The sequence below is a fragment of the Anomalospiza imberbis genome, chromosome Z (genome assembly GCF_031753505.1).
Source record: "Anomalospiza imberbis isolate Cuckoo-Finch-1a 21T00152 chromosome Z, ASM3175350v1, whole genome shotgun sequence".
Classification (NCBI taxonomy): Eukaryota; Metazoa; Chordata; class Aves; order Passeriformes; family Viduidae; genus Anomalospiza; species Anomalospiza imberbis.
The window spans coordinates 809,352-837,222 of record NC_089721.1 but is presented as its reverse complement, the minus strand read 5'-3'; the positions used below and the strand labels follow the sequence as shown (position 1 = coordinate 837,222).

At 47.2% G+C, this 27,871-nt stretch overlaps 1 protein-coding gene across 10 annotated transcripts in view; it reads right to left on the bottom strand.

Moving 5' to 3' along the window:
- Window positions 1–13,585: 13,585 nt before the first annotated feature.
- The window catches only part of DYM (dymeclin), a 210,710-nt gene continuing 196,424 nt past the window's right edge, over window positions 13,586–27,871 (bottom strand). For all 10 annotated transcript variants that reach the window (XM_068177388.1, XM_068177390.1, XM_068177393.1 and 7 more), the window contains one exon: window positions 13,586–15,161. In XM_068177388.1, coding sequence (XP_068033489.1) covers window positions 15,012–15,161 — 150 coding nt within the window. In that variant the 3' untranslated portion in view covers window positions 13,586–15,011. The remainder of the gene's footprint in view (window positions 15,162–27,871) is intronic.

Sequence of the window (27,871 nt, the reverse complement as noted above, 5' to 3'; positions counted from 1 at the left end):
GAGCAAGCCCCGTCCCCAGGCACCACCATCAACTCCACCATTTTTTGTCTTCATTTCACTGGGCACCTCCTCTCTGTGTCTGGAGCCTTCCATCCTAACAGAGGCACTCAGGGTTTGAAACACAGAATGGTACAGGTTGGAAGGCATCTTAAATCTCTTCCTGTTCCAACCCCCTGTAATGGCCAGGGACACCTCCCACTGTGCCAGGGTGCTCCAAGCCCCATCCAGCCTGACCTTGGACACTTCCAGGGATGCAGGGGCAGCCCCAGCTGCTCTGGGCACCCTGTGCCAGGGCCTGCCCACCCTCCCAGCCAGCAATTCCTGGTTCCCAATATCCCATCTGTGCCTGCCCTCTGGCAGTGGCAGCCACTGCCTGTGTGCTGTCCCTGCATGCCTTGTCCCCAGTCCCTCTGCAGCTCTCCTGGAGCCCCTTGAGGCCCTGGCAGGGGCTCTGAGCTCTCCCTGGAGCCTTCTCTTGTGCAGCTGCACAGCCCCAGCTGTGCCAGGCTGGCTCCAGAGCAGAGGGGCTCCAGCCCTGGCAGCAGCTCCTCTGGACTGGCTCCAGCAGCTCCTTGTCTTTCCCATGCTGAGTAATTGCTGCTGTCAACTCTCACAATTAATGGGGCCTCAGCGCGGTGGTGGCTGCGAGGGCCCGTCCTCACTCACACCCTACAGCAGCAGGGCAGACAAGGGGAAGGACCTTCCTCTGCTGCCTCCCCTAAGGATTTTTTTTGGGTTTTTTTTCCCAGCAATTGACTCCCAGAGTGCATTAGTGACTCTCCCTCCTCACACCACACACACCACAGCTCCTGGCCCCACGTCACAGCGAGCTGTGAGAGAGAGCAGGAGCCTGGCACAAGTGGGGAGCCATCTACGGGATCCCAAAGCTGGGCTCCAGGCATTATTTTATCAAATCACAGCTGTGGGGAGCAGATGAATGCGCACCGTGCCGTGCTGGAGGAGGCACCGGCTGATACTGCAGCAGTGGCAGCCCCAAACACTGTCACCTGGGGCTGTCTGTGGAGAAAACCACGGACAGAAAATCACAGCTTTGGGACGAGTGGGTATGATCTGAGGGAAGCAGCAAAAGAAATGATGCAGTGTGGTGCCTTCTGAGTGCAGAGATAAGCCTGCCCCCTGCCCCCGCCAGCGGGCAACATACAAAACATTGAATAATATTTGTTGTCCCAGTGGTGGCTTTTCAGCAAGAATTTAGAATCACAAGCAAGGGCGCACTTAATGAGGGGTGAAACACAGGAAAATGCAGCAGCTCAGCTCAGGTTCCTCCCAGAAAGATGTGAATGGGGAGTCCTGTCCGTCACTTTTCTGCTGGGATACTGGGGGCTGGACCTCACACAGCAGCAACTTTGAGGAATCGCAACCCTAAGGAGAAGGGAGCACCCAGGAGTTGCAGGTGCTCGTGATCAAAGGAATGAGAAAAGTCAGAGGGTCTGTGAAATCTTACAAAATTTTATGAGTGAGTTACACACTTGTCATGGAAATTGGTGTGTAAATCCCTGCTGTCCCGATGTAAGCACACAGCAGTGGGATTTGGAAAATGGGGTAGGGTGAAAGGGAAGAGAGAGATAAAGACAGGAAGGAAGGAAAGGAAGGGAAGGAAGGGAAGGAAGGGAAGGAAGGGAAGGAAGGAAAGGAAAGGAAGGAAAGGAAGGAAAGGAAGGAAAGGAAGGAAAGGAAGGAGGAGAAGGAGGAGAAGTCCCCAGTATTGGCTCCAGCACTGACCCATCCAGCTGATGGGATGTCCAGGTCCTGGGAGTGCCCAGGCTTCATGGGGACACTTTTATAGAGAAGTTTTCCTCACCTGGAGAGAAGTTTCTCACTTTTTGTGCAAATCAGTTCTCATGCACAGCCAGTTCTTTTGAGCCTTTCTGGAAGTGCTTTAGAGGTTTCAGACATCTTGGGTGGCCTTGTCTCCTCTACAGTCACAGATTCACAGGATCCATGAAGTTGGAATAGACATCCATGACCATCAAGTCCATCCTGTGACCAATCCACACCTTGTCACCAGCCCAGAGCACTGAGTGGCACGTCCAGTCACTCCTTGGACAGCTCCAGAGATGAGGACTCCAACACCTCCCTGGGCAGCTCCTTTCAAGGTCTGACCACCCTTTCCATGAAGGAATTTTCCTCAATATCCAACCTGACTATCTCCTGATACAACTCAAGGTTGTTCCCTCTCCTCCTGTCCCTGTTCCCTGGCAGCAGAGCCCGACCCCCCCGGCTGTCCCCTCCTGTCAGGAGCTGTGCAGAGCCACAAGGTCCCCCCTGAGCCTCCTTTTCTCCAGGTTCAGCCCCTTTCCAGCTCCCTCAGCTGCTCCTGGGGCTCCAGCCCATTCCCAGCTCCGTTCCCTGCCCTGGACACGCTCCAGCCCCTCAGTGTCTGTCTGTCCTGAGGGCCCAGAGCTGTCCCCAGCTCTGGAGGTGCCTCAGCAGTGCCGGCACAGGGACGGGCACTGCCCTGGGGCTGTGTCACACCCTGGCTGGGACAGCCCAGGGGCCACTGGCCTCTTGCCCACCTGGGCACCCTGGGCTCGTGTACAGCTGCTGGCACCAGCACCCCCAGGGCCTTTCCCAGCTTTTCAGCCCATTCATACCAGCCTGGAGCTGCAGGGGGTTGGGGTGACCCCAATCGTGGGCCCTGGGGGAACCCCAAGAGTGCCCAGCCCCCGCTGGTTGTGGCCCCTTTCCCCACCACTCTCTGGGCCTGGCCAGCAGCCTCTTCTGAGCCCAGCTAAGACTGAACCTGTCCAAGCCACGGGCTGCAGCTTTTCCAGGAGAATGACGTGGGAGACAGTGTCAAAGTTTTACTAAAGTGCATGGCCGCTTCTTGGCCTCATTCCTGCTCTGTGCTTTGCTCCAGGAGCAAGAACAAGGTTTGTCCCAGAAAAGAGCTGCCCTCCCTCCATATGGCCCCATCTCCAGCCACGTCCTGTGTTCCTCATGTGTGCTCTTACCCACAGCCCTTGGCTCCACAGCCGTGCAGCTATCTGTGTTTGGGACATGCACATTGTCCCCTCACCTGCTGGGCTCCTCCAAGCTACTGCAAGCAGCAATTGAGCAACAGAAACTGGAGATTTGAAACTGTGGGGAGACCCAAAACCCCTGAAAAAGTTATGTCCTCAGCTGGCCAGGTATCATCATGGTGCTCCAAACTTCAGGGCAGGGGGTGGGATTGTTCAAAAATAAGGAGAGGACATCTGCTTTGCTTGCAGCCAGCATTTGTTAAGCTTAAGGGCATTGCTGAAGGGGAGTGTTGATAACAAAATATGATTATTGGGCATTTCCGTGTCATTTTACATTTTCAAGATGCCTTTCAGGCACTAAACATGAGCTAATCTTTTGTTATAGCTCCTCTACAGCCATGAGATGGGGTTAGGGCTCAAATTGGGTGGGTATTGAAAAAAAAAAAGAAAAGGAATTAATTAAAATATTCAAGTGCTTTTGACAAATTTAAAAGGGTTCATACCATGGTCCATGTGTTATGGACAATAACAAGCACTCACACACTTCGCATCAGGCTTGTAAAGAACATCCTGGGCAACGCTGAGTCAGTGCAATTCAAAACTAGTCAAAGGGGTGTCAAAATCACAGAATCCCAGAACAGTTTGGGTTGAAAGGGAACTTAAAGCTCCTCTCATTCCACACTCCTGAGATCTTGGTTCACCATCTGCAATGTGTAGATGAAAGGACTTGCACAGCAGACAGAGGTGATGGAAAAAATGCAGATTCAGTAATGAGGATTATACACAGGCCCTCTCTAATGAGTGATGCAGGTTAATTGCACCTCTTTAGCTGAAGACTGGGGGGTTTTGTGTCCTTAGTGGGTTATTGTGTAGATGGTATTGGGTAGCTGAGTGGTCATCAGCACCTGTGTGTGATCCCAGAGGGGATAGCTGCAGGGTGGCCACTCCACAGAGCAGCTTTCCCATGAGATAATTCCCATTGTTCATGGGAATGATCCAGTTTCAGTGTCTCTCTGGATGGTGTGCCAGCCCCGCTGCACCCCGAGCTTCTCCGACAGGAGGGGGAGGCTGTTCCCCCCAGCAGCCCTGGGAAGGTTCTCAGCAGCTCTGGGAAGCTGTTGTTTCTTCAGTGACTAATGGCTCAAGGAACTGACTTTTGGGATCAGTGTTTTCAAAGCAGGGGTCTAAGGCCATGAGCAGCTTCCCCAGGCCAGAGAGCGACCCTGCCTTGCCGCACAGCTGGACCACAGAAGGGTTTTGAGGCCGGAGCCGGCGTCACTGAGGTGAAGTGACTTCTCTGACATGACATGGGCATGGGTGGTGGTGCTGGGAGCTGACTCAGGAGATCTGGGCATGGACTCCAGCCCCTGAACCACAGCCCTCTCCTTTCTCTGACTCTTTCTGCAGCATGGCTGCAATGGAAGATCCAGGCAGATGCTCTGGGAAGCAGAGCAGCACTGGGCTGCTGCTGGTGACCTTGACCACAGAAGTGTTGGTCACCACTGACTCCCAGGACAGCATGGGGTGGTGCTTCTCAGCACCATGGGGCTGCTCAGTGTCCTCAGACCTGCAGCAGACCTTACCAGGGGTTAGGGCACCACTTACAAGGGGGTTAGGTTGACCCTCATGGTCCCTCATGTCACAGCACCCCAGCCTGTTGCTCTGCAGCCCTGCCCAGCTGGGAGGTCCTGGTTCCCAAGTGAAGAGGATGGAGGGAGAACTGCACACTCAATAATCCCCAGCCAGGAGACTGCCAAGAGGAAATGCACTTCCCGTAAAGCAGGCACTGTTACCGACTTTGTTTGCTGGAATTGCTTGAGTGGTAATTACGCTCCCTTAATATTGACATATTTAAATAGTTTCCAAGCATAATAGGAGTCCTGCCCCACTCCTTCCACCTCCTTTTCCAAATTTCTGTGGCGAGCTTTCACTTTGAACAAGAGATTATCTGGAGGGGCGTGACTTGCCCACGTCTTGTTTACTGAACAGCAGCCCAGATGTTCCGCTCTCTCTCACGGTGCGTTCCCTGCACTCGGTGTCTGCTGCGCTGCCCCACGGAGGAGCCACGGGGGTCTGTCCTGCAGAAGAGGAGGTCTCCATGTCCATTGTGCTGCTCCACATGTGAGTGTGCTGGCCATGGCCCCCGGCTCACGCCAGGATGCTGACGGGGGTAACACGCGGCGGCATCAGCACCGCTCACATATCTGTGTTTCATTCATTATGTTCCGAGACATTCTGTCCCCAGCACAGCGGCCAAAAAAGGCCATTCCCTCTTTATGCTGCTCCGTGCGTGGGCCACTCTCATGAATGCTGCAAAAGAAGGATTCATTTTCCCAAGAAAAACTAGTCACGTGAGAAGCGTGGTGGAAACCTGGGGCACTCCATGCCCCAAGTGGCCCCCTGGGTTCCTCTCTCTGCCTGACAGCCCATGCACAAAATTATCTTGGGCAGACCCCCAGATCTGGTACTTTTCCCCCCACCAAACAAGCTCCTTTTTCTCCCCCATTGCATTGCTGCCGTTGTTCGTCCCTGTCTCCCTCTGAGCATCCATCCAGAACAGCATTCAGGCATGGCTTATACAGACTCCCGCTTCTCCCAGCTCAGGTCAGCCTCTGGGTGGTCTGGTCTTTGCAAACCTCTCCCTGGGTTTTCCTCTCCACCCCGAGAAAGATTTTTTTCGTAAAACCACAGACTCCCAGAACGGTTTGGGTTGGAAGAGGCCTCAAATCTCATCCAGTCCCATCCCCTGCCATGGGCAGGGACACCTTCCACTTTCCCAGGCTGTGCCGAACTCCTTCCAGCCTGGCCTCGGATACTTCCAGGGATCCAGGGGCATCTGGGAAAAAAATATTTCTGTCACAAGTGCTGGCTGACCCAGAGGAATCCCCTGACTGGTTCTGCTCCATGCCCAGGGTCAGTGTGGGCTGGACACCCCGTGGGGCTGCTCTCTGGGGACAGAGGCAGTAGCAGAGGACCAACAATCCTCTCCACCAGGAAGGACTCAGGCATCCTGCAGACACCTCCTCTCCTCCAAGAGCTGTGGCACTATCAGTCCTCACTTTTATCTGAGGGCCTGCTCTGCTGAAGATGAGCATCAAGTTGGCCAGTTTGCTACATTGCCTTGGTACTCAAGCAAGGAAGGCATTCTCAGCCTTGTTTGGTGAAAGCCAAAACAGGAAAATCTCTCATGCATGCCTTGAACTACCATTGAAAAGGCTCAAAATCACTCAAAAGTGAGAAATTTCCATGGGAATTTCTGTAGAGGATGGAGGAGAGACTACTCATCCTGCCAGGGCCCTGGCTGGGTTGTAATTGCTTGCACAAAAGGGGGTGTGTGCGTATTTTAAGTATGTCAGAGGGATGAGAAAGCAAAGAGCAAGCCAGCAAAGTGCCAGGGAGGTTCCAGAAAAGGATCTGGGGAAACGCAGTGCGAGGCGAGGGTGCAGGGAGGCACCCGGGGTGTGCAGGGTGGCTCCAGGCAGGCTCGGGCTTGGGCTCCAGGCTGTGGCAGCCGATGTGGCCCCGTGGTGTTCAGAGAAATGGGACTTTACGTACTTTCCCCGGTAATACACAGAATTGCATCAAAGAAATACCTGGCTGTCAACATCAGCGTATCCTCCCAGAGAAAACGATCTTGGCAAGGCCTTGAGCAGGCCCAGCGTCTCAGGCCAAGAGCCAACAGTGTTTAGTACAAGTTTCTTCATCTCCCTGTCTTTCATCATCTCCCACACGCACCCCACCAAGTTGCCATCCCAAGGGTTACTGTCGAGGTAGGAGAAAGCTGCTAAGCAAAGACACTCTTAAAACTTGGAAGGGCAGTGCTGCAGAGGCATCAGTAAAAGCCCCAACTTCTCTCCACCCTTCCTGAGCCTCACCCCTCTCCACCTGGCCTTAAACTGCAAAGTTGCAAAGCGGCAAATCCTCTTCTGAGTCTCTTAAATCGAGAGGATACAATGGACAACTTCTGGTCCATTGGGCACATCGTAGGGCTGGGGCCACTGACTGGGAAGGTGTAGCAGGCCACTATTCCCAACTTCATGAACCCCACGCTGGGCTCCAGACCGAAGGAAAAAGTCCTGGATCCACCAGCCAGGTTTCTGCAGGCTGTGATTTGGACCATTTCAGGGGTGCTCTCCATCCTACTATATCTTTTCTGAGGGAGAAGGTAGGGTAAGGGTCTGCCATAGCATGGGCAGCTGCTGCTCTTGCTGATGGCTTCTGCTGCTGTGCACCAGAGAAGTGAAAGATGGGCTTTCCAGGACCAGCTCCTAAATTGTTTTGACCTGAAGAGGACTGGGAGCCCTTGAAGATAAGCAGAGCCAGATGTGATGCTGAAGTACACCGGTACAAACAAGGCTTTTCATATCTGCTGACTCCAGAGCAGCCCAAGTCCACATGGCAAGACAGGGGATTTCAGGCTTGTGCTGGAGGGAAAGATTTGGAACTTGATGCCCAAGGCTGGGGTTGAGCTGCTCTGGCGTGAGGGTTGGAGAAGGAAGGGATTTCTTTCTGGCTCTTAATTTCACCAGGAGCAGAGGGTTATACAACAGTGGGGCAGATGAAAATGTCACAACAGCGAGGTTGGTAGTTGCAGAAACACAGCTAATCTGCTCCCACTTAACGCTTGTAGCCACAACATAAACACGCGGCACTGGGTAACGGAGCAGGTGAACCTGGCACCAGCAGCCTCCTGTCTTGGGAAGTGCTGTCCTGATCCTCCCTGCACACCCCAGTGCCTGCAAAAACCTGGGATCACCTCAAAGTCCTGCCCCAAATGCAGCTGAGGTGTCACCTGTCACCCAAGCCCGGGCAATGCTGTACTCCCACTCATGGCCCGTCATCACACAGGGTGGTACATCAGAAAGGGGGTCATTTTAGAGGTAATAAATCGTAAAATCAATCATAAATGACAATGATGTGCTGTTTTGGCATGTGTATGTGTAAATACCCTGTCTCTATGTACCTGTACTGCATATACACATACGCACACTATACACATACATATGGGATGTGGGGAGGGAAGGGAAGGGAAGGGAAGGGAAGGGAAGGGAAGGGAAGGGAAGGGAAGGGAAGGGAAGGGAAGGGAAGGGAAGGGAAGGGAAGGGAAGGGAAGGGAAGGGAAGGGAAGGGAAGGGAAGGGAAGGGAAGGGAAGGGAAGGGAAGGGAAGGGAAGGGAAGGGAAGGGAAGGGAAGGGAAGGGAAGGGAAGGGAAGGGAAGGGAAGGGAAGGGAAGGGAAGGGAAGGGAAGGGAAGGGAAGGGAAGGGAAGGGAAGGGAAGGGAAGGGAAGGGAAGGGAAGGGAAGGAAGGCTGCTGTGAATGAGATTTACGAGCCCTCTCCATCCCACCTTTACCAGGACCACTTTCCTGGCCCAAATGTGCTGTACCAGGAAGGAGAAGAAGCCAAGCAAGGAGACAAAGGTGGCCTGTAGCTTATGGCTGTTGTTTAGGTCAATAATATATTAATTACAATTCTGTGGGCTAAAAGCTTGACCCTTTGAAGGGCAATTGGCGCCTTTGAGATTTGATTTAGGAGAAAGATAATAATTTAAACTTAATTTTCACTCTGTGTTTCTTTTGGGAGAAACTTGCAGGACTGTTTTTTTGGCGGGGGGGGAAGTGAGGGTTTTTTTCTGGAGCCATCACAAAGAGCTTCATTTCAGGGTGAGAACAGGTCTGTTGGTTGTCTCTGCTCCACTGCTCACCATGCAGCGACATGGACAGGACACAAGGCACCAAGCAGAACATTTATTCCGAAGCTCAGCCCAATAAATATAACGGATACTGAATATCCCACATCAAGGAAGGATGGCTTTCCCCCACTCTAGGAACAGCCTGACCAACAAAACAACACACAAGGATGTTTTAGGAAAACCCCTACATTTTTATGCCTTCAAGGACCTGTTTTGTATGAGGCTTTGAGTCTGCAGACATGGTTTTGCCCAAGTGGTTTATTCCCATTATTCTCAAGCGGATACAGTCCTTAAACAGGGATAGACAGCTCTGGTAGGGCTGAGCACCCCTGGTACCCTGCACCCCAAGCCCCACACCTAGCAGGATTCATGGAGGGGGGACACTGCAGACTGGAAGCAGGAGCTGCACGGGGAGAGGAGATGGACCCTGACAACAGCTCCAGGTACAAAAATAGAAGCAGCAAGCCGAGGACAGCTGTTCCTAGTTTAAATTCCCAGTTTTTAATAAGCTGTTTTGCTCGTTGAAAAGCATTTTTTTGTAGTTTCATAAATAGGAGGAGGGGCCAGGGTAGCATCATCAGGACGTCACCTACTTTGTCACTGCTCCTCTCCAGATCTTCAATTTTCCCTCGGTGCCACCACATTCAGGGCTTTCAGCAGCACAAAGTGACTGCAAGGAAGACTGAAGTCTGCCATTTAGTTTGCCAAGACATCTGGCAAAAACATTATGTACAGCTGAACATTTCATCATGTCTGCCAAGACATATTCATTTTGGATTAATTTTAAGACAGTTTTTAAAGTGATGATGAAGGATTATGCCGTGCGCTTCAGCAGCATTTAAAAAAAAAATCATCTCTCCTCTTTAAATATCTCATTCAAATTGTCCCAGTTTGGCAGCTCCATGGTGCATTGGAGTCATGATCTGAAGGGATTCACCAATACTGACATTTTCATTTATCCAAGTACGTGTAAGTGCTGTCATAGTCCACGGGTGGCAGAGCCTCCAACACCAAACACTCCTTAGAGATAATTCACTTGCAGGCAGGCAGCACAGCCACAACATCCGAAGTGCACCCAGCAGCAATGACCCAGCATCGATGACTGAAAGAATACGAGCTGTAATCTCAGCTGGAACCTCGCAGTTCGGGGTTAACTGCCCTCAAAATGCAAAGCATTTCTGCAGAGCTGTTACTCCAGGGACATCCCCGGTATTCCCAGTGAAGGGATGCCAAAATCTGTAGTCAGGGGCTTGCAAAGGAGGGATGTAGCTCATGCGTTGCTGCTTTTGAGTAAGCCCATGCAACTCTGCATCCATTTCCATGGCCCCATCAATTTCCCTGAGCACCCTGTGCCAGGGCCTGCCCACCCTCCCAGCCAGCAATTCCTGGTTCCCAATATCCCATCTGTGCCTGCCCTCTGGCAGTGGCAGCCACTGCCTGTGTGCTGTCCCTGCATGCCTTGTCCCCAGTCCCTCTGCAGCTCTCCTGGAGCCCCTTGAGGCCCTGGCAGGGGCTCTGAGCTCTCCCTGGAGCCTTCTCTTGTGCAGCTGCACAGCCCCAGCTGTGCCAGGCTGGCTCCAGAGCAGAGGGGCTCCAGCACTGGGATCTTTTAAATTCCCTTCTAACCCAAACACTCTGTAATTACTTTAAACTATCCTCTCCACTGCCCACGGCACCTCCCTGCCCTGCTCCCTATGAGATGCTGTTCTCAAAGTCACAGCAGGAAGTACAGGTCTGCTGCTGGGGTCAGTGGAGGTTGCAAGAGCTGCCCTTTTGTCTGTGAAATACCATTATCTTCAGCTGGCAGAGCTGTTATCAGACAATGAGCGCTGCTGGTGACGTGTGCTAATGTCTCATGCAGGAGGATGGCCTGGAGCACTTCACTGCTGATGTCACAGCAGCCTGGGGGTGTCCTGCCAACAGGCTCCTTCCCTGAAAGTGAAAAGAACAGGGAAACTCCCAGCCTTGTGATCCTTTCCCTGAACCCTTCACACACATCTGAGTGTCATGATTCGCCTGTGCAAAGGCACCATCAATGAGTAACTCCTAAGAGTTAAAAACAACCTTCTGGCCGAGCCCAGAACAATTCCCAGCCCCATCCAGCCTAACCTCCACAACCAACCTTGTGGCATCCGGGACAGGTCAGTCTCTAGGGACACCTGCATCATGCCCAGAGCTCACAGCCACCACGGCTTCTGCCAGGACCTGTCCAGAGCTGAGGCTTCAGAATCCAGGGGCTCAGGGTGAGGCTGTCGTGTCTTGCTCTCAGATGTGCAGCTGTTACCTTAAACACTGCTAGTTGTTAGCAATAACAGACAAAAAATATGGTAATAATAACTCCCTTGAATCCCAAAATTAATCCAGCACAAAAGCAGCTGGGATGCTGAATTTTACAGGATTGCCAGTACCAATGGTATGAATTTTTAGGTAAGGTGGCCAAAGGGGGAATGGGTAGAAATAGGAAAGGATTTTCAGTGGTCAGGTGATTCTAGGAAGTGAAATATATTAGAAAACTCCTGCTCTTCCAGCACAGAAGGTGGAGTTTGTCCAGACCAAGCCCAATCAATTACGAGAGAGCCTGGGGCTGACTAAGTATGTGATTTGACCTTTACTTGGCTGAATTAGACAACATATGCAATGATAAAACCCGTAGAAAAGGTTGTACAAAATCTTTAGAGTTTCCAAAGAAGGGAGGGGAGTTGTTTGCTTCTTCCTTTCCTGTTTAACTGGTAGATCAACAATCTAGTGGCACGTACAAAACAGCTTGGATTTTTTTCCCCCCCGTAACTTGCCAATACTCTTTGGTTTTAGGCTATTAGGGTCAAGAATCACCAAGAAATCTGTCAGGTTTTTGGACTGCTTTTGCCAAAGTGAATGATGCCCAATGCATTTATCTCTTCCAGCCACGCCACCGCCCCCATCTCACTTTCACAGCAAGATCAGTTTCACTCCTCTGCCTGAGGGAGGAGGATTTCTGCCTCACCAGGGACACGTGCATGAGGCTCCACAACTCCCTCTTCACCAACAACTTACACAGCAGCTGAGTTTTCTGCCTGTTTGGTCTTCTGGAAGTGATGGTCCTCTGACAGCAGACCTGCCTTCTCCTGCCCAGCCCTGAAGTGATGGATTTCCTTCTCCAGAGCTGCTCAGGGAGCCCAGGCTGGTGGTGACACCAGTGATCAGCACTCAGAGCAAGAATATTATAATAGAGTCTCAGACTGGTCTGGGTTGGAAGGGACCTTAAAACCCATCTTGTTCCATCCCCTGCCATGGACAGGGAGACTTTCCACTAGCCCAGGTTACTCCAAGCCCCATCCAGCCTGGCCATGGACACTTCCAGGGATCCAGGGGCAGCCACAGCTGCTCTGGGCATCCTGTGCCAGGGCCTGCCCACCCTCCCAGCCAGCAATTCCTGGTTCCCAATAGCCCATCTGTCCCTGCCCTCTGGCAGTGGGAAGCCATTCCCCCTTGTTCTGTCCTTCCAGGCCCCTTACCAAAGTGCCTCTGCAGCTCTCCTGTCAGTACATGCAGGTACTGGAGGGCCACAGTTAGGGCACCCCAAATATGAATGTGGTCAGGAGAAGGTCCTGGTGCAACACCCACCCCACACCCCAAAACCAGAGACACCATCAGCTGAAATGGACAGAAGAGGGAATCTGAGGGTGCTGCAAAACATCAGGTCAGGTCTTGTCTGGACAACCCTGTCCCTCCCTTGCTTCCCCCCATGACTGTGCATCCCCAGTGCCCCTCCAGGCTATGGCCACTGTGACCATTAAAGCTGAGCTGGCAAGAGGTGACATTCCACGTGACACTGCAGCATGACATGTTCCTTCTTTTACCAGACACTCACTTGAACGCTGATTTACTTTTTACAACAAATAAAATTACATTCTTCTTGGCTGCACATCATGGAGGACATTATAAAACCTCAGTCAGGTTGGGCCTGATGACCACGTCAAGACCTGCGACATAAAACACACCACCCTGTATTTATTGTTTCATCTTTTTTATTTTTGTAATTATGCATAATAAATCTTTCACACAAAGTAATGAAAAGGATCCCTAAGGTGAAGGAAAAAAAAAAAACAGAGTATTTGTGACCGTACCAGACTGCAGATGTCAGGACACAGCCAGGCCCACGCCACACTCCAGCTCTTGGGAGAGCCAATGGGGCCAGCATGGTTTTCTGCCTAAATCTTGGTCTGGCTCTGCTGTTTTGGCTTTAGCTGGTAACTCCAGCTGTTCCAAACCAGCTGGGACCCAGGAGCAGGGTATTTCATGAAACACACAAGGAAATTACACCATCAGAACAAACCCTCTGCACCTTAGTGTCACCACAACGGGAGGACAGTGAGAGAGAATTTTCTGTGCGACACCGCTGTTGGTTCAGCAGCTGTTGGACCAATTCTGTCAGAATTGTGACAGATTTTATGTGCTCCTCTCTTGCAAAAGCCCTTTCACAGACAAATCAGGTTTTCTGCAGTCTGACACCTGGCTGAGCAGTGTCTGCCCTGGCAGGGCCTCTCTGGTTCTGCTCACCCCAGAGTGTTTAAAACAGATGAACACTGAGCCAGCCCAGCAGCTTTAGAATCCACGGTTTAAAAGTGCATCTTCAGACTGACCTTTCCAAATCTGGGCAGCCCTGTTGACTCACAAACACTCTTAGTCTTTTAATAAAGACAAAATTACAAATCACTACAGTAACCAAGAATAGTTATCCCCTTTTGACATTTGCTTAAAGACCAAAACAAAACAGAATAAATCCAAAATACAGATCAACTTATGTGCAGCTCAGTTACAGTTCATTAATTTCTTCTATTTGCCTAAGAAAACACTGCATCTCCCATCTTGCCATCGTCTTTTCTCAAAAGCTTCTGCCATTTCAAATGCTCATGGGCTCTATATATCCCTTTGCAGCTATATTTAAATAAATTTGGAAAGCTTTTTTTCTTTTTTAATAAGCCAGCATTTCCATTTGTGTAGGACTCAAATGGACTTCTGTCTCTAAATAAGCAGATAAAAGGAAAGTACAATCTTAGCACATCCTTCAGAGGGATGAAACGGTGCAAGAAATTCTATTTAAAGCCATTCAAAGGACTTTCTGAAAGCAAACGCACCCAATTCCTCAGGTCAACAAACAGAACATGCTGGAACAGGCAGTGAACACAGAGGGTTGCCACGCATCTTCAAGAACTAATTCATTGAAATTGAAGTTTTGGCATGCAATGCACTGCTGACAGTCCCCCACACAGCAGCACGTGGGACGAGGAGAGTGGGTGCACGTGTGTGCAACAAGGCATCCCCAAAATATGATCCCCACTTTGAAAAATGAGATTTCTTTTAAAATTACACCACTTCTTTTGCTTTTCCTACTGCTGAAACAGGTACATCAGGAAAGGGCACTTGAAAACAACCAAAAAAGAGAGCAGTATTCTACATTTAGATAAATTTATACTTCTGCCATAAAACTTTAAAAGCCAAGAGGAGGTTTTCAACACAGAGTTTTGTCAAGGATCCCCAAAACACACTGTCACCATTACGCACAGATTTACAGGACACTGGTCTATTTTACAATCTTGTAATTATTTTTCTTTGGACTATTTTTACCCCTCTTTGCTTACACGTTCGATTTCCAGGAACAATTTTGCACAGGAGCACAGAAAAACAAGTCTGTAAGGGACGTGACTCCGAAAGCAGGTGTTTCTTGCCCCGTGGAGAGTATTTGTCAGTCAAACAACAACAACAACAACAAAAGACTTGCTATTGAAAATCCTCCCACAAACATCAAAATCAAGTGTTTTGAATCTGCCTGGGAGCTAACCTGATTAAGATGCTGCTTGCTTAGTTCCCTCGGATAACAGCACAGACAGCAGTTTAAGGGCTGCAGCCTTGACAGGGCCACAGAAACAAAGGGCTGTGAGTGGAAACAAGGATTAGGTAACAAGCACCCCATGGCAGCATCCAAGAGACCATAAAAAGCTCGACCCAAGGAAGCTGCCCGCTCAAAAGAGCCAAAAATACAAACACTGCTTCCAAATCAAAGCCTGCAATCTCATTTAGTCTGTTAAGTTAAAGGACGATCAGGTTTGTGGTTGGTAGTAACATCATACCCCATGTGTAAGGCCTCATTTTCATCAAACAAGCTCTAGGTTACGGACTATAAACACAAGGTTGTCTACAAACCATCAGTGCCCCACACCAGTCTGTCCCAGCATGAGGCTGGGCTGGACACTGGCTCTGGGGTCGGAGGGGGCAGTTGGAGGGGGTCAGGTTGGAAGGGGTGCAGAGGTTCGATTCCTGTAGGATGGAGCGGGTCTGGCCTGGCCGGGGTGTCCCTCAGCCCGAGTCCATGGTGAAGAGCTGGATGTCACGGGGGTTCCAGTACAGGGCCACGGCAGAGTTGTACACCAGGGACCACACGTAGGGGATGAAGAACTCCTCAGGCTGCTCCTCCTCCACGTACTTAAACTTCAGCTCGGGGAACTTCTGCAACAAGAAGCCAGAGTCCAGTGAGGGAAGGTTTGCATGTCTGCTTACAAACACACAGCCCACATAAACACTGAAGGAAGAGGTTTGGTGAAAAAAGTAATGGAAGGAACTAAACCATTAGAACCCAAGGAAAATATTTATAGCATAAAGAGATCATTTATAATTTCTTCTTTGAATCAAATGCTACATTAGCATATTGTATTCGAGCCTTTTTCTTTTTGTCACAATCCATCTGCCTGCTAACAGACTAAACAAGTGAATCCTTTACAAAACAAAAAGGTCTTAAGGAAAACTCCTTTTTAGCAGCCCCTCAAAAGCCTTCTTGCTTGTGCATGTACAGATGTATTTATTGCAATTTCCCTTAAAACAAAATTTGCGATTAATTGTACTTGGCTCCTTAGCAGAAGAAGAATCCTCTGAAAAGGCTGAAAGCATAAACTCAGTTTATGGTATCATAGGATCACAGAATATCCCAAGTTGGAAGGGACCCCCAAGGATCACCCAGTCCAGCTCCTGCCCTGCACAGACACCCCAACAATCTCACCCTGTGCATCCCTGGCAGCGCTGTCCAAAGGCTCCTGGAGCTCTGGCAGCCTCGGGGCCGTGCCCATTCCCTGGGGAGCCTGGGCAGTGCCAGCACCCTCTGGGGAAGGGCCTTTCCCTGATATCCCACCCAAACCTTCCTGGCACAGCTCCAGCCGTTCCTTGGGTCCTGTCCCCAGTCACCAGAGAGAAGAGACAGGCATGCTGCAACCTCAAGTTCCCATTTTTCTCATTTTTTTCCCTCCCAAAGCAGTGCACACTGCAAACCCACCAGGTTCGCTCTTGTTAAGTGCGTATTTTGGAAAGGGCTGAGTCTACTTTTGAATTGTGCTCTTCACTTTATCCACTTCTAAATGTTGCCTGTGTCTGAGCTTGGCAGAGTCTCAGGCAAAAGCCGCATTACAATGATCACTGGGGTAAGATAAAACATGACCCGTTTTATTATTTATAAGGCTGTGGCTAAGACTAAGAATAAACTCCACCGTGTGACATGATCAGAACAAGCACAGCAATGGCTAAGGAGCCTCTTTGCCCATTAATAATGAAGGGATTCCCTATTCTATTTCTTGAGCTCAGTGTCCTGTTTCCTTGCCTTAAGGGTACAAGAATTCTGGCTGGATCAATCTCCTTTGACGAGGCATTTCCTGGACACTTGGTTTTCAGAGTTAGGTATTTAATTTCTATGCTCCCATGTTATTTGTTACTTGGAGTCAGAAAACATGTACGCTTGTAGAAAAGTTGCAGAAAACATGTGGATGTGGCACCTGCGGACATGGGTTAGTGGTGGCCTTGGCAGTGCTGGGAGAACAGCTGGACTCCAAGATCCTGGGGGCCTTTTCCAACCTAAAGGATTCTGCACTATCTCTGTTCAAGGAACTGAGGCAGCTAAAAGGTGAGGTTGCTAAAGGCTCTTCTGCACCTAACTCCTGTTGACTTCAAAGCCCAGAATCTCAAAGGTACATCAGCAAGTTTAACTTCCTGTGTCAGACACACAGTTTGTGGTAGAGAACTCTCTCACAGCCGTTCTGTGCATCTAAACCACTTTCTAGCACCTCTCTGCAACCTCTCTTCTCCAAGTCTGTTTTGACCAGCCTGTTTAATCTTCCATCACTTTGGTTTTTTCACTCTTACAGGCATACTCACCCCCACCTCTCACTTCCAATCTCCCAGCCTACTGCCATGCCAGCTCCCTTCCACTGCACCTTTATCCTCTCTCTTTAGCATACTTTTCTCCTTTGTACTCACCCAACCTTTCTTTTCTCACCAGCCTTGTGAGATCCTCCTTTTCATTAACATTCTCTATCCCTTCCCAACTCAGCTCCAAGTTCTCAAGTTGTCCCTGTCTTCCCCCTCTGCTACCCCCGCAACCAAGCCCTCATGTATATTTTCATTAGTATTTATTTTTTTTAAAAGCCCTGACATTCTACTCTGCTTATCCTCAGTGTAATCTTCCCCACTTCCTTCCAAAACTTCCTGGCTTGTGGTCAGTGTAGACAGGAGCATGTTCTGTTCAGCACTGCATCAGCAGAATGAATGGTTCAAACTCACGATTACACCATGGCAACACTTCCAGCCAGAGGAAAGTCTTACACAGCTGCCACTCTTCACCCCAGGGGTGGCATGCTTCACACCAGGGATGCAACCCATGGTAGCCTTTCTGGGAGGGAATGAGGGGAAACTGATTAAAGATTCTAATTTGAATTGAATTAAACACTACTTTCTTTTTCACCTTCAGGTCACAGATGTAGCTACTGGCTTTGCAAACATTTGTGGCAGTAGCCTGGGACTGTTCTTGGGCTCTTGGGCAGCTTAAAAACCATCTTCAGTCTTAGAACAGTAGGCAAAATGATATCAGAAATTCCAACAGCTGCATCTGAGATGCTCAGGTCTTACTATCCCATTATCTCTCAGCTGGAATGGTAGCATAAAACGGCTCAGGTAGCATTCATATTTTCAGGCAATAAGTCATGCATTGATTTTATTATTCAGCCTCTCTTCAGGCTGATCGATGTTGCCATTTATTGCAATCGTACCGTAGCAATTTAATAATCAATTTCAGATTAAAGGCTGTAACTCACTGCAGTCAGCCTGGACTCTCTGACACTCAACATATCCTCTGAACAGCCTGCAGGGGTGTCTTGGAAATGCAGACAAGGAGAATGAGATTTTTAAGGAGAGCAGCAATACACACTGCCACTACATATACACAGTTTTGATTGAGTCTATATAAAAAGAATGTAGATAACATTAGGAGTGATGGATTTTTGATGGTCCACCTGAACAGCAGGCTCAGGACAGCTCAATGCATTGCTGATGAGACATGAAAAATTAGAACTCCAGGCCAACAATTCAAAACCACGTTCTTTAGATGACTGCAATGACCCACAGCTCTGTGATGGCCATGTTTTCTTATTCCTTTAAAATGATAAGTCCTAGAGGCCCAGCATGGAGAGAACTGCACCAGCATCTTTGGGGTGTGGATGCAACACTTGGGAATACGGTTTAGTAGTGAACACAGTGCTGCTGAGTTAATGTTTGAACTCAATGATTTTAGAGGGCTTTTCCAACCTCGGTGATTCTATGATGTAACTTGCAAGATTAACCATGGCAGTCATCCACTGCTGAGATAAAAAACTACCCACACTGTTTCACTAACAGGGTGTTCACTGAAAACAGAATTTGTTAACAAACAAAATCATCAAAAGTTTCTTCTTTATGAGAATGATGTTATAGCTATTCATAACAGTGGGATTTAAATACCATGTAAAAAGTTTGATCAATGTGAAAAAACCTTAAGATTTTCAAAAATCTGTTCAAGATTTTCAGGTTACAGTCCAAGGAATGTTTGAATTAATATTTGTGCCATTTTGTCTCCTGTATGTCATGCTTCAAGTGAGTGATCAGGAGCCTTGGGTCCTGGCTGTGTGCTGCAGACACACAGGAGGTGACACTGTAAAGCAACCAGGCCACATGGGTCTCAGGGCACTCCCAGAAATAACCCAGCCAGCACTGGCGAGGATTTATATAATGGTTAACAAAATTGCCAAAGTGGCACACCAAACTTGATGTGCACAAATCTATTTTCTTCTGCCTTGCTGCTGTTGTGTCCATCTTCTGGAAAGACATTGGAACCCTAGCTGGTGACACTCCAATGAACCAGATTTTTAGCACCACTTAAATACAGAGACTGTGCTAAGGCATCTTAAATGGCAGTCTTAATGATAGAGGAAAAGCCTTGGCATTTCATCCCCTTTTTCCTTCACTGCCCTGTTTATTTGGATGGATGGTGTGGAAAGATGGAGCCCCTCTGCTCCGGAGCCAGCCTGGCACAGCTGGGGCTGTGCACCTGCACAAGAGAAGGCTCCAGGGAGAGCTCAGAGCCCCTGCCAGGGCCTCAAGGGGCTCCAGGAGAGCTGCAGAGGGACTGGGGACAAGGCATGCAGGGACAGCACACAGGCAGTGGCTGCCACTGCCAGAGGGCAGGCACAGATGGGATATTGGGAACCAGGAATTGCTGGCTGGGAGGCTGGGCAGGCCCTGGCACAGGGTGCCCAGAGCAGCTGGGGCTGCCCCTGCATCCCTGGAAGGAAGTGTCCCAGGCCAGGTTGGATGGGGCTTTGGAAGAACCTGGGCTGGTGGGAGGTGTCCCTGCCCATGGCAGGAGGTGACACTGGATGAGCTTTAAGGTCTCTTCCGACCCAAACCCAGTTTTGATCCAATATACAACAATGTTCACTATTTAAATTACTGAACTCCTTGCCTTGACATAAACAGGTCCATTGGAGCCATTATTTGCATTTCTTTCCACCCCATACAGGGACAGACAGCCCCAGATAGTTTAAACAGATAGTTTAAAACAAACCAGCCTGAAAAAGTCCTTGAAAACGTGAGAGACAGAGGTAACATTACGGTCTGAATGGCACAGATTAAATACAGACAACACTTATCAGGTCCAGTGAATTACCCCACCACATCACCCTATCTTGTTTTCTTCTGCCAGACAAAGCAGAAGTCAGATTTTGTGGTTGGGACGAGGGTTCAAACGAGACAGACCGAGAACTTTGCAGACTGTCTGCATTATCAATCACATGATTCGATGAAAAACCACGGGAAGTCCTATGAACAGACTCAGAACTGAACTGCACTAACTCCCCCATCACAGAAGTTCAACAACTTTGGGGAGTGTTTTTTTGGTGGTTTTTTTGGTTTTTTTTTTTTTTTTGGTTAGGTTTTTTTTCAGTTAACGTTGAGGAAGGGAACATCACGGCCAGTGCACCTGGCCCTGCTCCAGGCAGCTCAGTGGCATCTGAGCTATAAGGCTTGAGCCATACATTAAATAAAACATCCCCTTCCCTCCAAATGAACCCTCAGAGCTGCTCTCAGGCTACAGTGTTATGTCAGTGGACGATCTCCACTCAGATAATGAAGTCAAGGGCAGATGGAGCTGCTTTAAGAGCAATGTCTTTGCTTCTTCCCTGATCTAGATGTTATGCTGGAAGAAAAGCAGCATTCATCAAAGATAAGGGGCGGTCACTGTGGAAAATAAATAAATTAAAGAGCTCGATTAATAAAAAACTGGAGAACCCTCTTTTCCTCGAGTTCTGGTTGGAAACTCTGATTTCTGAAACAGCAATCAAGCACGAGCCAGTATTTTCAAAAGCAGGTGACTCTTTGAGCAGAGAAGTGCTGTTTTCAAAGGAGTCTGAACACATTTGAGAGTCAAATTCATGTGAACTTTACATCAATCCAAAGCTTCAAAGCCTTTCTGAAAATGGAATTTCTCTGTGTTTGAAAAGCTTACCATGAATCCCGTTTGGTAACCTAATGACTTGATGGCAAATTACGTGTTTCATATTGTTTCTGCTAAATATAGCAGTATTGCCTGCAGAGCATCTGTAGGATTGGACCTCATTAGCAAAATACATCAAATGGTAGGGGAAAAAAAAGAGGGCTGAGGTTCAGCAATGTACTAAGGCTCTATTATCGGGTCTATAATGAATATTTACCCCAGCAAGGATTGCCCCTAAAACCTGCCTTGCACCAAACATACTAATCTGGGAGGATTTTGGGCAGAGGAATGACACCTGTACTTGACTGCCAAGTCCTCAACACCACTTGGAAATCTGGTCCCCAAATTACCAATCTAAGTCAAATTAATGGCTAAGGATCTTGAAAAGGACTCAACAATCATGCCTGGCACATTGTTCATGGTATGGATACAGGTACATATGGAAACATTGATATATTTGGGTTTTATATAAATAGAAGCACTTGAGTTCTTTAACAGACTACAATTCATGGAAGAAAATGTCTCAGTGCTTGCTCCAAGATACTGACAGATTGAATTTTTGCAATTACTTAGTTCCTGTGGGGCGTTAAGGCTGTTTCATCTTTCTCGGGTTCTGTTTGTGTCTGTGGTGCTTCTCTTTGACTTCAGACAGAAAGTGTGTGGCTCTGGTATCTGTATGGGCTACACCACACCTGCCTGATACGATCTTTTTCTCCTCCTCAGGCTCACAGCATAGAGGATGATGGTGGGGAGATGAAGGAAGCAAACAGGAAATGTGCTAGACTAAGTGTGAGCCACACGTCTTGTTCAGAGATCTGCCTAAGGAATAGGTGCAAACGGAAAGACAATGAAGAAAACGGGGGCTCAGAGCATGGCAGGGAGGTGGAAAAAGAAATAGAAAAATCAGGGTAATAAGAGGTTCAAAACCATCTGTGCACAAGCTAAATATAATAAGTATATTACATATTATTTAATAAATATATATTAAATACAGTATTATTTAGTATAATTGAATTATGAAAGTTTAAGCTACTATACAAACTGTAGTAGATAACAACATTGTTTCCAGGGAGTAAAATACCATAAGACAGGTAACCCACATTCTAATGGGCCACAATCTTCCAGGTCCAGGAAGGTAGGGGAGTTAATCTACCGAGGGAGAACTGTTTCAGCAAGTTTCATTGATACGTGATTTCTGTTTTCAGATTACTTTGAGTAAAGGTACAACTACAGCTGCAGGAAAACAAATGCTCAGCAGTGAATTTTCAGTGTCAGATGTGAACTACTGCCAGAGGAACAGACGTGCCTCTGGTCAGAGTTCAGCAGTTACCCCTTTTTTTATAGAGTACTGAGAAGCCAGGTCATTTTGAGAAAAATCAATCAAACAGTTCTGCCTAGATAATTACTGGTAAAAACACAATGATTTAAATGAGTTAAATATTTGTGGCAAACCTGCCAGGGCACAAAGCTTTGCAGGGTACCATAAGAAGACTGCTTTTCTGCCTGGAATAGAATGGCAAATAATCAGAGCTTTAAAGTCCTAGAAATTGAGAGATACAAACATATATACACTTATTTATTTTCCTTCCAGGAAAGGAATATTGCTGATAAATGTCAATAGCCCCAAATTGTGCCATTTTTGTCTTCATACCAGGCTGTTATCTGTATAGATTCCAAAAGCACTATATAAATGTATCTATCTGAGCTTAGGACAAGGTCAGGCACCCATTTCAGGATCTGCTGGGTTCCACATCAGAAACACCTGGATTCTGGGCTACTTCTAGACAGCACAGAAAATAAACTGGACAACTGGTCAGCAGCTATAAAGACAGGCTGGGAGAGGTGGGGGTGTTCATCTGCACAAGAGAAGGCTCCAGGGAGAGCTCAGAGCCCCTGCCAGGGCCTCAAGGGGCTCCAGGAGAGCTGCAGAGGGACTGGGGACAAGGCATGCAGGGACAGCACACAGGCAGTGGCTGCCACTGCCAGAGGGCAGGCACAGATGGGATATTGGGAACCAGGAATTGCTGGCTGGGAGGGTGGGCAGGCCCTGGCACAGGGTGCCCAGAGCAGCTGGGGCTGCCCCTGCATCCCTGCTCATGACAGGTGATTGAAATGCAATGAGCTTTAAGCTTCCTTCCAACCCAGCCTATTCTAGGATTCTGTGAAAATCCCTCAATCTTTTAGTTTGAGAAAAAAGGAGATCCCTGCTTAGCTGCAGTGATCCTGTGTCTACCTGGAGAAATTTTGGAATGGGAGAAAAGATAACCAAGATGAAAGACTGAACCAAACCTATGTATCACACACTGTTAAGTATCATTAATCTCTACATACATTTTATGCATTATACATTTATAGTCACAGTTCCAGGATTCATTGTTCTAATTAGAATTTGCTTTCCCTGTCAGGATTGTTCTCTATGCCATGTTGTCTAGATGGACACAGGTCTTTCCAGAACATTTCCAAGGGGCTGCTCAACAACAGCCAGGAGCCAGACTTGCTCTCAGACCATGGAGACAGAAAACAACAGGAACACTACGAAAAAATACAGAAAAATACAATACATGTTGACTTTACCAAATAAAAAGAAAAGAAAGAAGTTGATGTATGTAATTACACTTGAAGCATGAGGATGAAGGCAGGATATGTAAATGAGGTACCATCAACAAAAACCAGAACTTTCATTTGCTTCAGGGCTTAACCTGAAAGAACGGTAATTCTCAGAAAATACAGTGGCCTTTTAGAAGAAAGAACATTGGTCTGAGCAAAAAACGAACAGCCTCAAAATTACAACAATTCAAACAAAGGATGTTTTTCACACTGAAAAAAAACCAACCTTATCAAGAGGGTTAAACACATGGAATGAACAAAGCTACCGACCCAACTGACAAAACAGTTCTGGTCCTGACCTTGCTCAAGCACTTGTTATATACATACACCAACCACACAGATAAGTAAAATCCTTTGTGTACTTTTGAATTTAGGGAATTAAAATCTGAAAAAATGAATAATCCCTGAACTCATTTCTCAGTGGCATTAAAGGGCACAAAAGTACAAATGGGGATGAGTCTGTGAACTCACAAAACTTTTATGGATATAAGCCTTTCCTACCATGGGATTTGCAGAAAATGCATATTTCATAAGAGTACTCCCTATTTTTACCACTGGTAAGGAAGAGGCAAATAAATTTAAGCCCTGGCTTCCTGTGCTTCAGCTTGCAAGTTATTCTTCTCTAGATTAATGTGCAAGGCTTTACACAACCACAAAAAACAGTAGGTTTTCAGCAAGCATTTTTGTTAAAACTGAAATGAGTTTAAATCACTCATTTACTGACATCTTTATATAGAAGACTTATAGACCTGGTAACAAAAGGTTTCAAGATTAGAACTAGATTTTATATGCCTCAACTCACAGTTAAGACCATAATGCTTTAGCAGTGCCCACAAAGAAGGGCTTAGAAATACTTAAGTTTCCAAAGTCTCAGAATTAAATCCTGCATCTTATGTAGACTTTCCAAAACCCAAAATACCACTCACTTGCCAGACAAAGCTGATTCAAGGCTTATTTTTTTCTTTCTAGAATTTTAGGAATGAGATTTGAGCAAACTGGAAGGTGTCCCTGCCCATGGCAGGGGGTTTGAACAAGTTGAGCTTTAAGGTTCCTTCCAGTTGAAAACATTCAGTGATTCTATGAATTCTGCCACTTTTCAAATGTGCAAAAGGTAAAGTTTAAGAAATTGGTAGCAATAAATCAGTTGGGAACATCTCATGAGGAACAACTCTTTGAAGGTCTCAAATTGGGCAAAAGCTCAAGTAGTCCTAAGTCCATACATTCACACACACTGTTTGAATCACTCTGCAGAAGACAGAAAATGTATTTATAAAATCTAGGAAGTAAGAGAAGGCAGGGGAAGACCAGTTCTGCAGTCAACCAGATCTGGAGCAGATAACCATCCCTGGAGGGATTTAAAAGCTGTGTGGATGTGGCTCTTGGGGACATGGATCAGTGGTAGCTTTGGCAGTGCTGGGAGAATAGTTGGGCTTGGTGGTCTTAGAGGACTTTTCCAACCCAAATGATTTTGTGATTCCATCATCTGTGAGATCCTGAGATGCTTGCTGCCTCTAAAAAAAAAAAGCTCATGGTGCTCTCTGAGCACCAATATCACCTGGTTAGTGGGAAACCCTTATATAAAACAAAAAAGGCTTTTTATAGTTCAGGACCAAAATAATTCTTCCCAGGCAATTTGATTATTTACAACAATGTGGAAGAGCTCAAAGGAAGGTGAAGTAGGGTTGGGAAAAGCAAAGTCTGCTCTTGAAGATATTGTAAGTGAAGGCAGTAGAGAAGAATTAAGTTTGTATCTGGACAAAGCCTGCTTCACCTTCTGGATAAAAATGACAGATCTATATTCAGATCTATATTCATCAGCCTTTTTTAAACACAAAGCCAATACTATAAATGCACAACAATATTCCACTTCTCATGTCAGAGACAACCATCTGCTAATTATTCTCTGAAAAGCAAGTTACATACTTTTAGTCTAACTGATATAATTTATTAAACTTCTTTTAACAATAAGGAAAAACTCACTGGAAAGGATTTAAAAGGGCCTATGAAGTGCACGAATGATGGAAGCTTTGTAGAAAATAACTCTGCTGAATAATGAAGTACACTAATATGTACACTAATATATTAAAAGACATGGAGAATCTGCTCTAGTCAAATCTTACAGCCAATTATATATTTTACATTTCAAGAAGCAAGTGCTACTGTTTAAGCCAGAGCAGTTGTTTTGACTTTGATAGTAGACTAATCTAAAATACAAGGAATGTTGTTTATCATGGAAATGCTTTGTGCTCCAGATAACATCACGGATGGCTGCCCCACCTAGGCTAAGGCACCATCCCACAGTCCTGAAACAAACCCCAGATAAACCTCTCCCTGCTCCCTGGGAGACTTCGACTCCCACCAGAGATCCAGCTGTTGTGCAAAATCAGCAACACAAAACGTGCAGAAGGTGTTGGATATACATGTGACAATGAAGGAAACTACTGGACTTTAGGAACATGACCCACACTTTCATGTTTTGGCAAGGCACAGGAGACTTGATCACTCTGGCACTCTACCTTGATGGCAGAGGGATGCACCATGGGAACCCTGTATGGACAATGTACATATCCTGACCCAGTAATATATAAATATTACCCTATTACCCTTTTCTCACTTTTTTTTTTTTTTTTCCCCATAGGATTGTCATGCCCAGGGTTAGATTTTTCTTCCTCCACCCTGAAGAAGGAGCTGAAGATTTTGTCATCTGACTCAGACCCACATGGTGCTTGCTGATGGAGACTGTGACCCATCTATGGAGATTCCAGCACTCACCTCTCAGCTCTTCAGCATCTGAGTTGGGAAGGGACTGAAGAACAATGACAGTATAAACCCCACTAATTTCACAGTTTTAGGATTTTTCCTTTTGCAAACTATTATATGACCTTTCTCTCCTCTAATACAGTCTTGGGATAATCCAGCAGAACCACAAAGGATTGAGAGGTCATAATGCTGCTTTCATCTGCCTGTTTCTTTCACCCCAAATCTAGAGTTACTACCACGTCACAGTTGTTTTGTTTTCTCATTTATTTGTGTAGAACATATTCCCCCAACACAAAAGGTGGCAGGAGAAGAGCACAGTGATTCAGTTTGCATACTTTTCCAGTGATGAGGTCCCAGACATGCTTTCACTACATATTGGTTCAACACTGCCTCCAAAACATCCCACCAAGCCAAAAAGAACATTCCTTTGGACAACTGGGACCGTGCTCCTCTCCGTTATCACTGTACAAGGGTTGATGCACTGCCGAAGCCTTGGCTTCATGCATCAACCAGAGAGACAAGGTCCATTCTCCCAGCCGAGCTTAACACCTTTGATTTGCATCCTGGGGGCTGACATTTACAGCATGTTTCCTGGTGTGGAGGGCTCCTGGAAGGTCATTAGACAAGGTTTGAGTTTTCCTTCACAGCAGCCAGAGAGCTGAGGCCTGCACCGACATCCTGCTCCGGTCCCTCCCACCCAGCACAGCAGTGGGGCCACATGCCAAGCCCAAACATCCTCCCCCACCCCCAGCGCCCACGGAGGAAGACCTCCTTTTGATTTTGTACTTTTTAATCTGAGAGAGCCAGGCTTGTAAATATTACAAAAAATTATAACAATGACTTAAGAACAGAGACAGACTCGCTGTCACCAACTGTTAACTCAGATCAGGGCAGCCTAGGAAGTGGACCCTTATCTGCCTGAAGCTCAGGACGTGCTGACTAACACCCTATTGAGCCGGCAGACCTTTGGCTCCCTAATCTCCCCAAACTGGAAAATGTACACCCCAGTGGACAAACTCCCTTCTTAAGTATTTCAAGCCTCTGCAAAAAGACAGACTGTGTTGCAAGATGAGCAGTGCTGCCCCACTGCATGCAGGAAATCCCATTTATTTGTCTTGAGGAGTGAAATGTCAAGTGACAGTAAAACCTTTCCAGCCATAGCACACAGTGCCAGACTGCAGCCTTATCTCTGCCAGGACTGCCAGCCAAGGAGCTGGTGCCAAATTTGTATGTTTGCACAGTAATTTTGTGAATGTGGACTTCACAGCTTTGTAAAAAAAAAATTGCTCTAATGCCAAGAGTCCTGTGAAGACAAACCAAAATCAGGGGAGTTAAGTTGACCTCAACAAACAACCAGGATGCCTTTTCTGAAATGGATTTTTAGGCTGCTCATTCTATGCTATATTTTATACTATATTCCATTATAATAACAAAGGTTGTGATAGCAATTTCAAATTAGGTATTGAAAACATGCCTTTGTAAATGATAGAGGCAAACAGTGTGTAGAAAGGAGAAAGGCTAAGTATGAACAGGACAAGGATTCCTTCAAGGTGTTAAGAGCCCTTTACAAACCTTGAACCTGGCCTACTGGGCAATCTCCTTGATTGTGTTACTACAGGAGCTGACAGCTTGGTATCATCCTGCAGCCACCAGTTAAAAAAGTAGCACTCTCCTACAGTGAAACTGCATTTTTACCCTAATGCAAACAATCACCTCAATCTGAAAAAGGGGCTCAAGTGAGCTGCTGTTTCAATAATGAATCAAAATTAGTTGTGTTTTCTGTTTCACTATGCTTTAGACACAGCATTTCTATATTTATTTGCCTTCACTGACACTTCACTTGTATTTAGACTTATTCTGGTAAAGACTCTTCAGGACATGAATCAAACATTTCTAGAGAACTCCCCACCTCAGGCTGGGGAATTCTTTCATAAATGCTATTATGTTCCTTTGTTATTGAACATATCTGCCCCCTTCTTCCCTGTGCCTTCAGGCCAGGTTTGTTTAC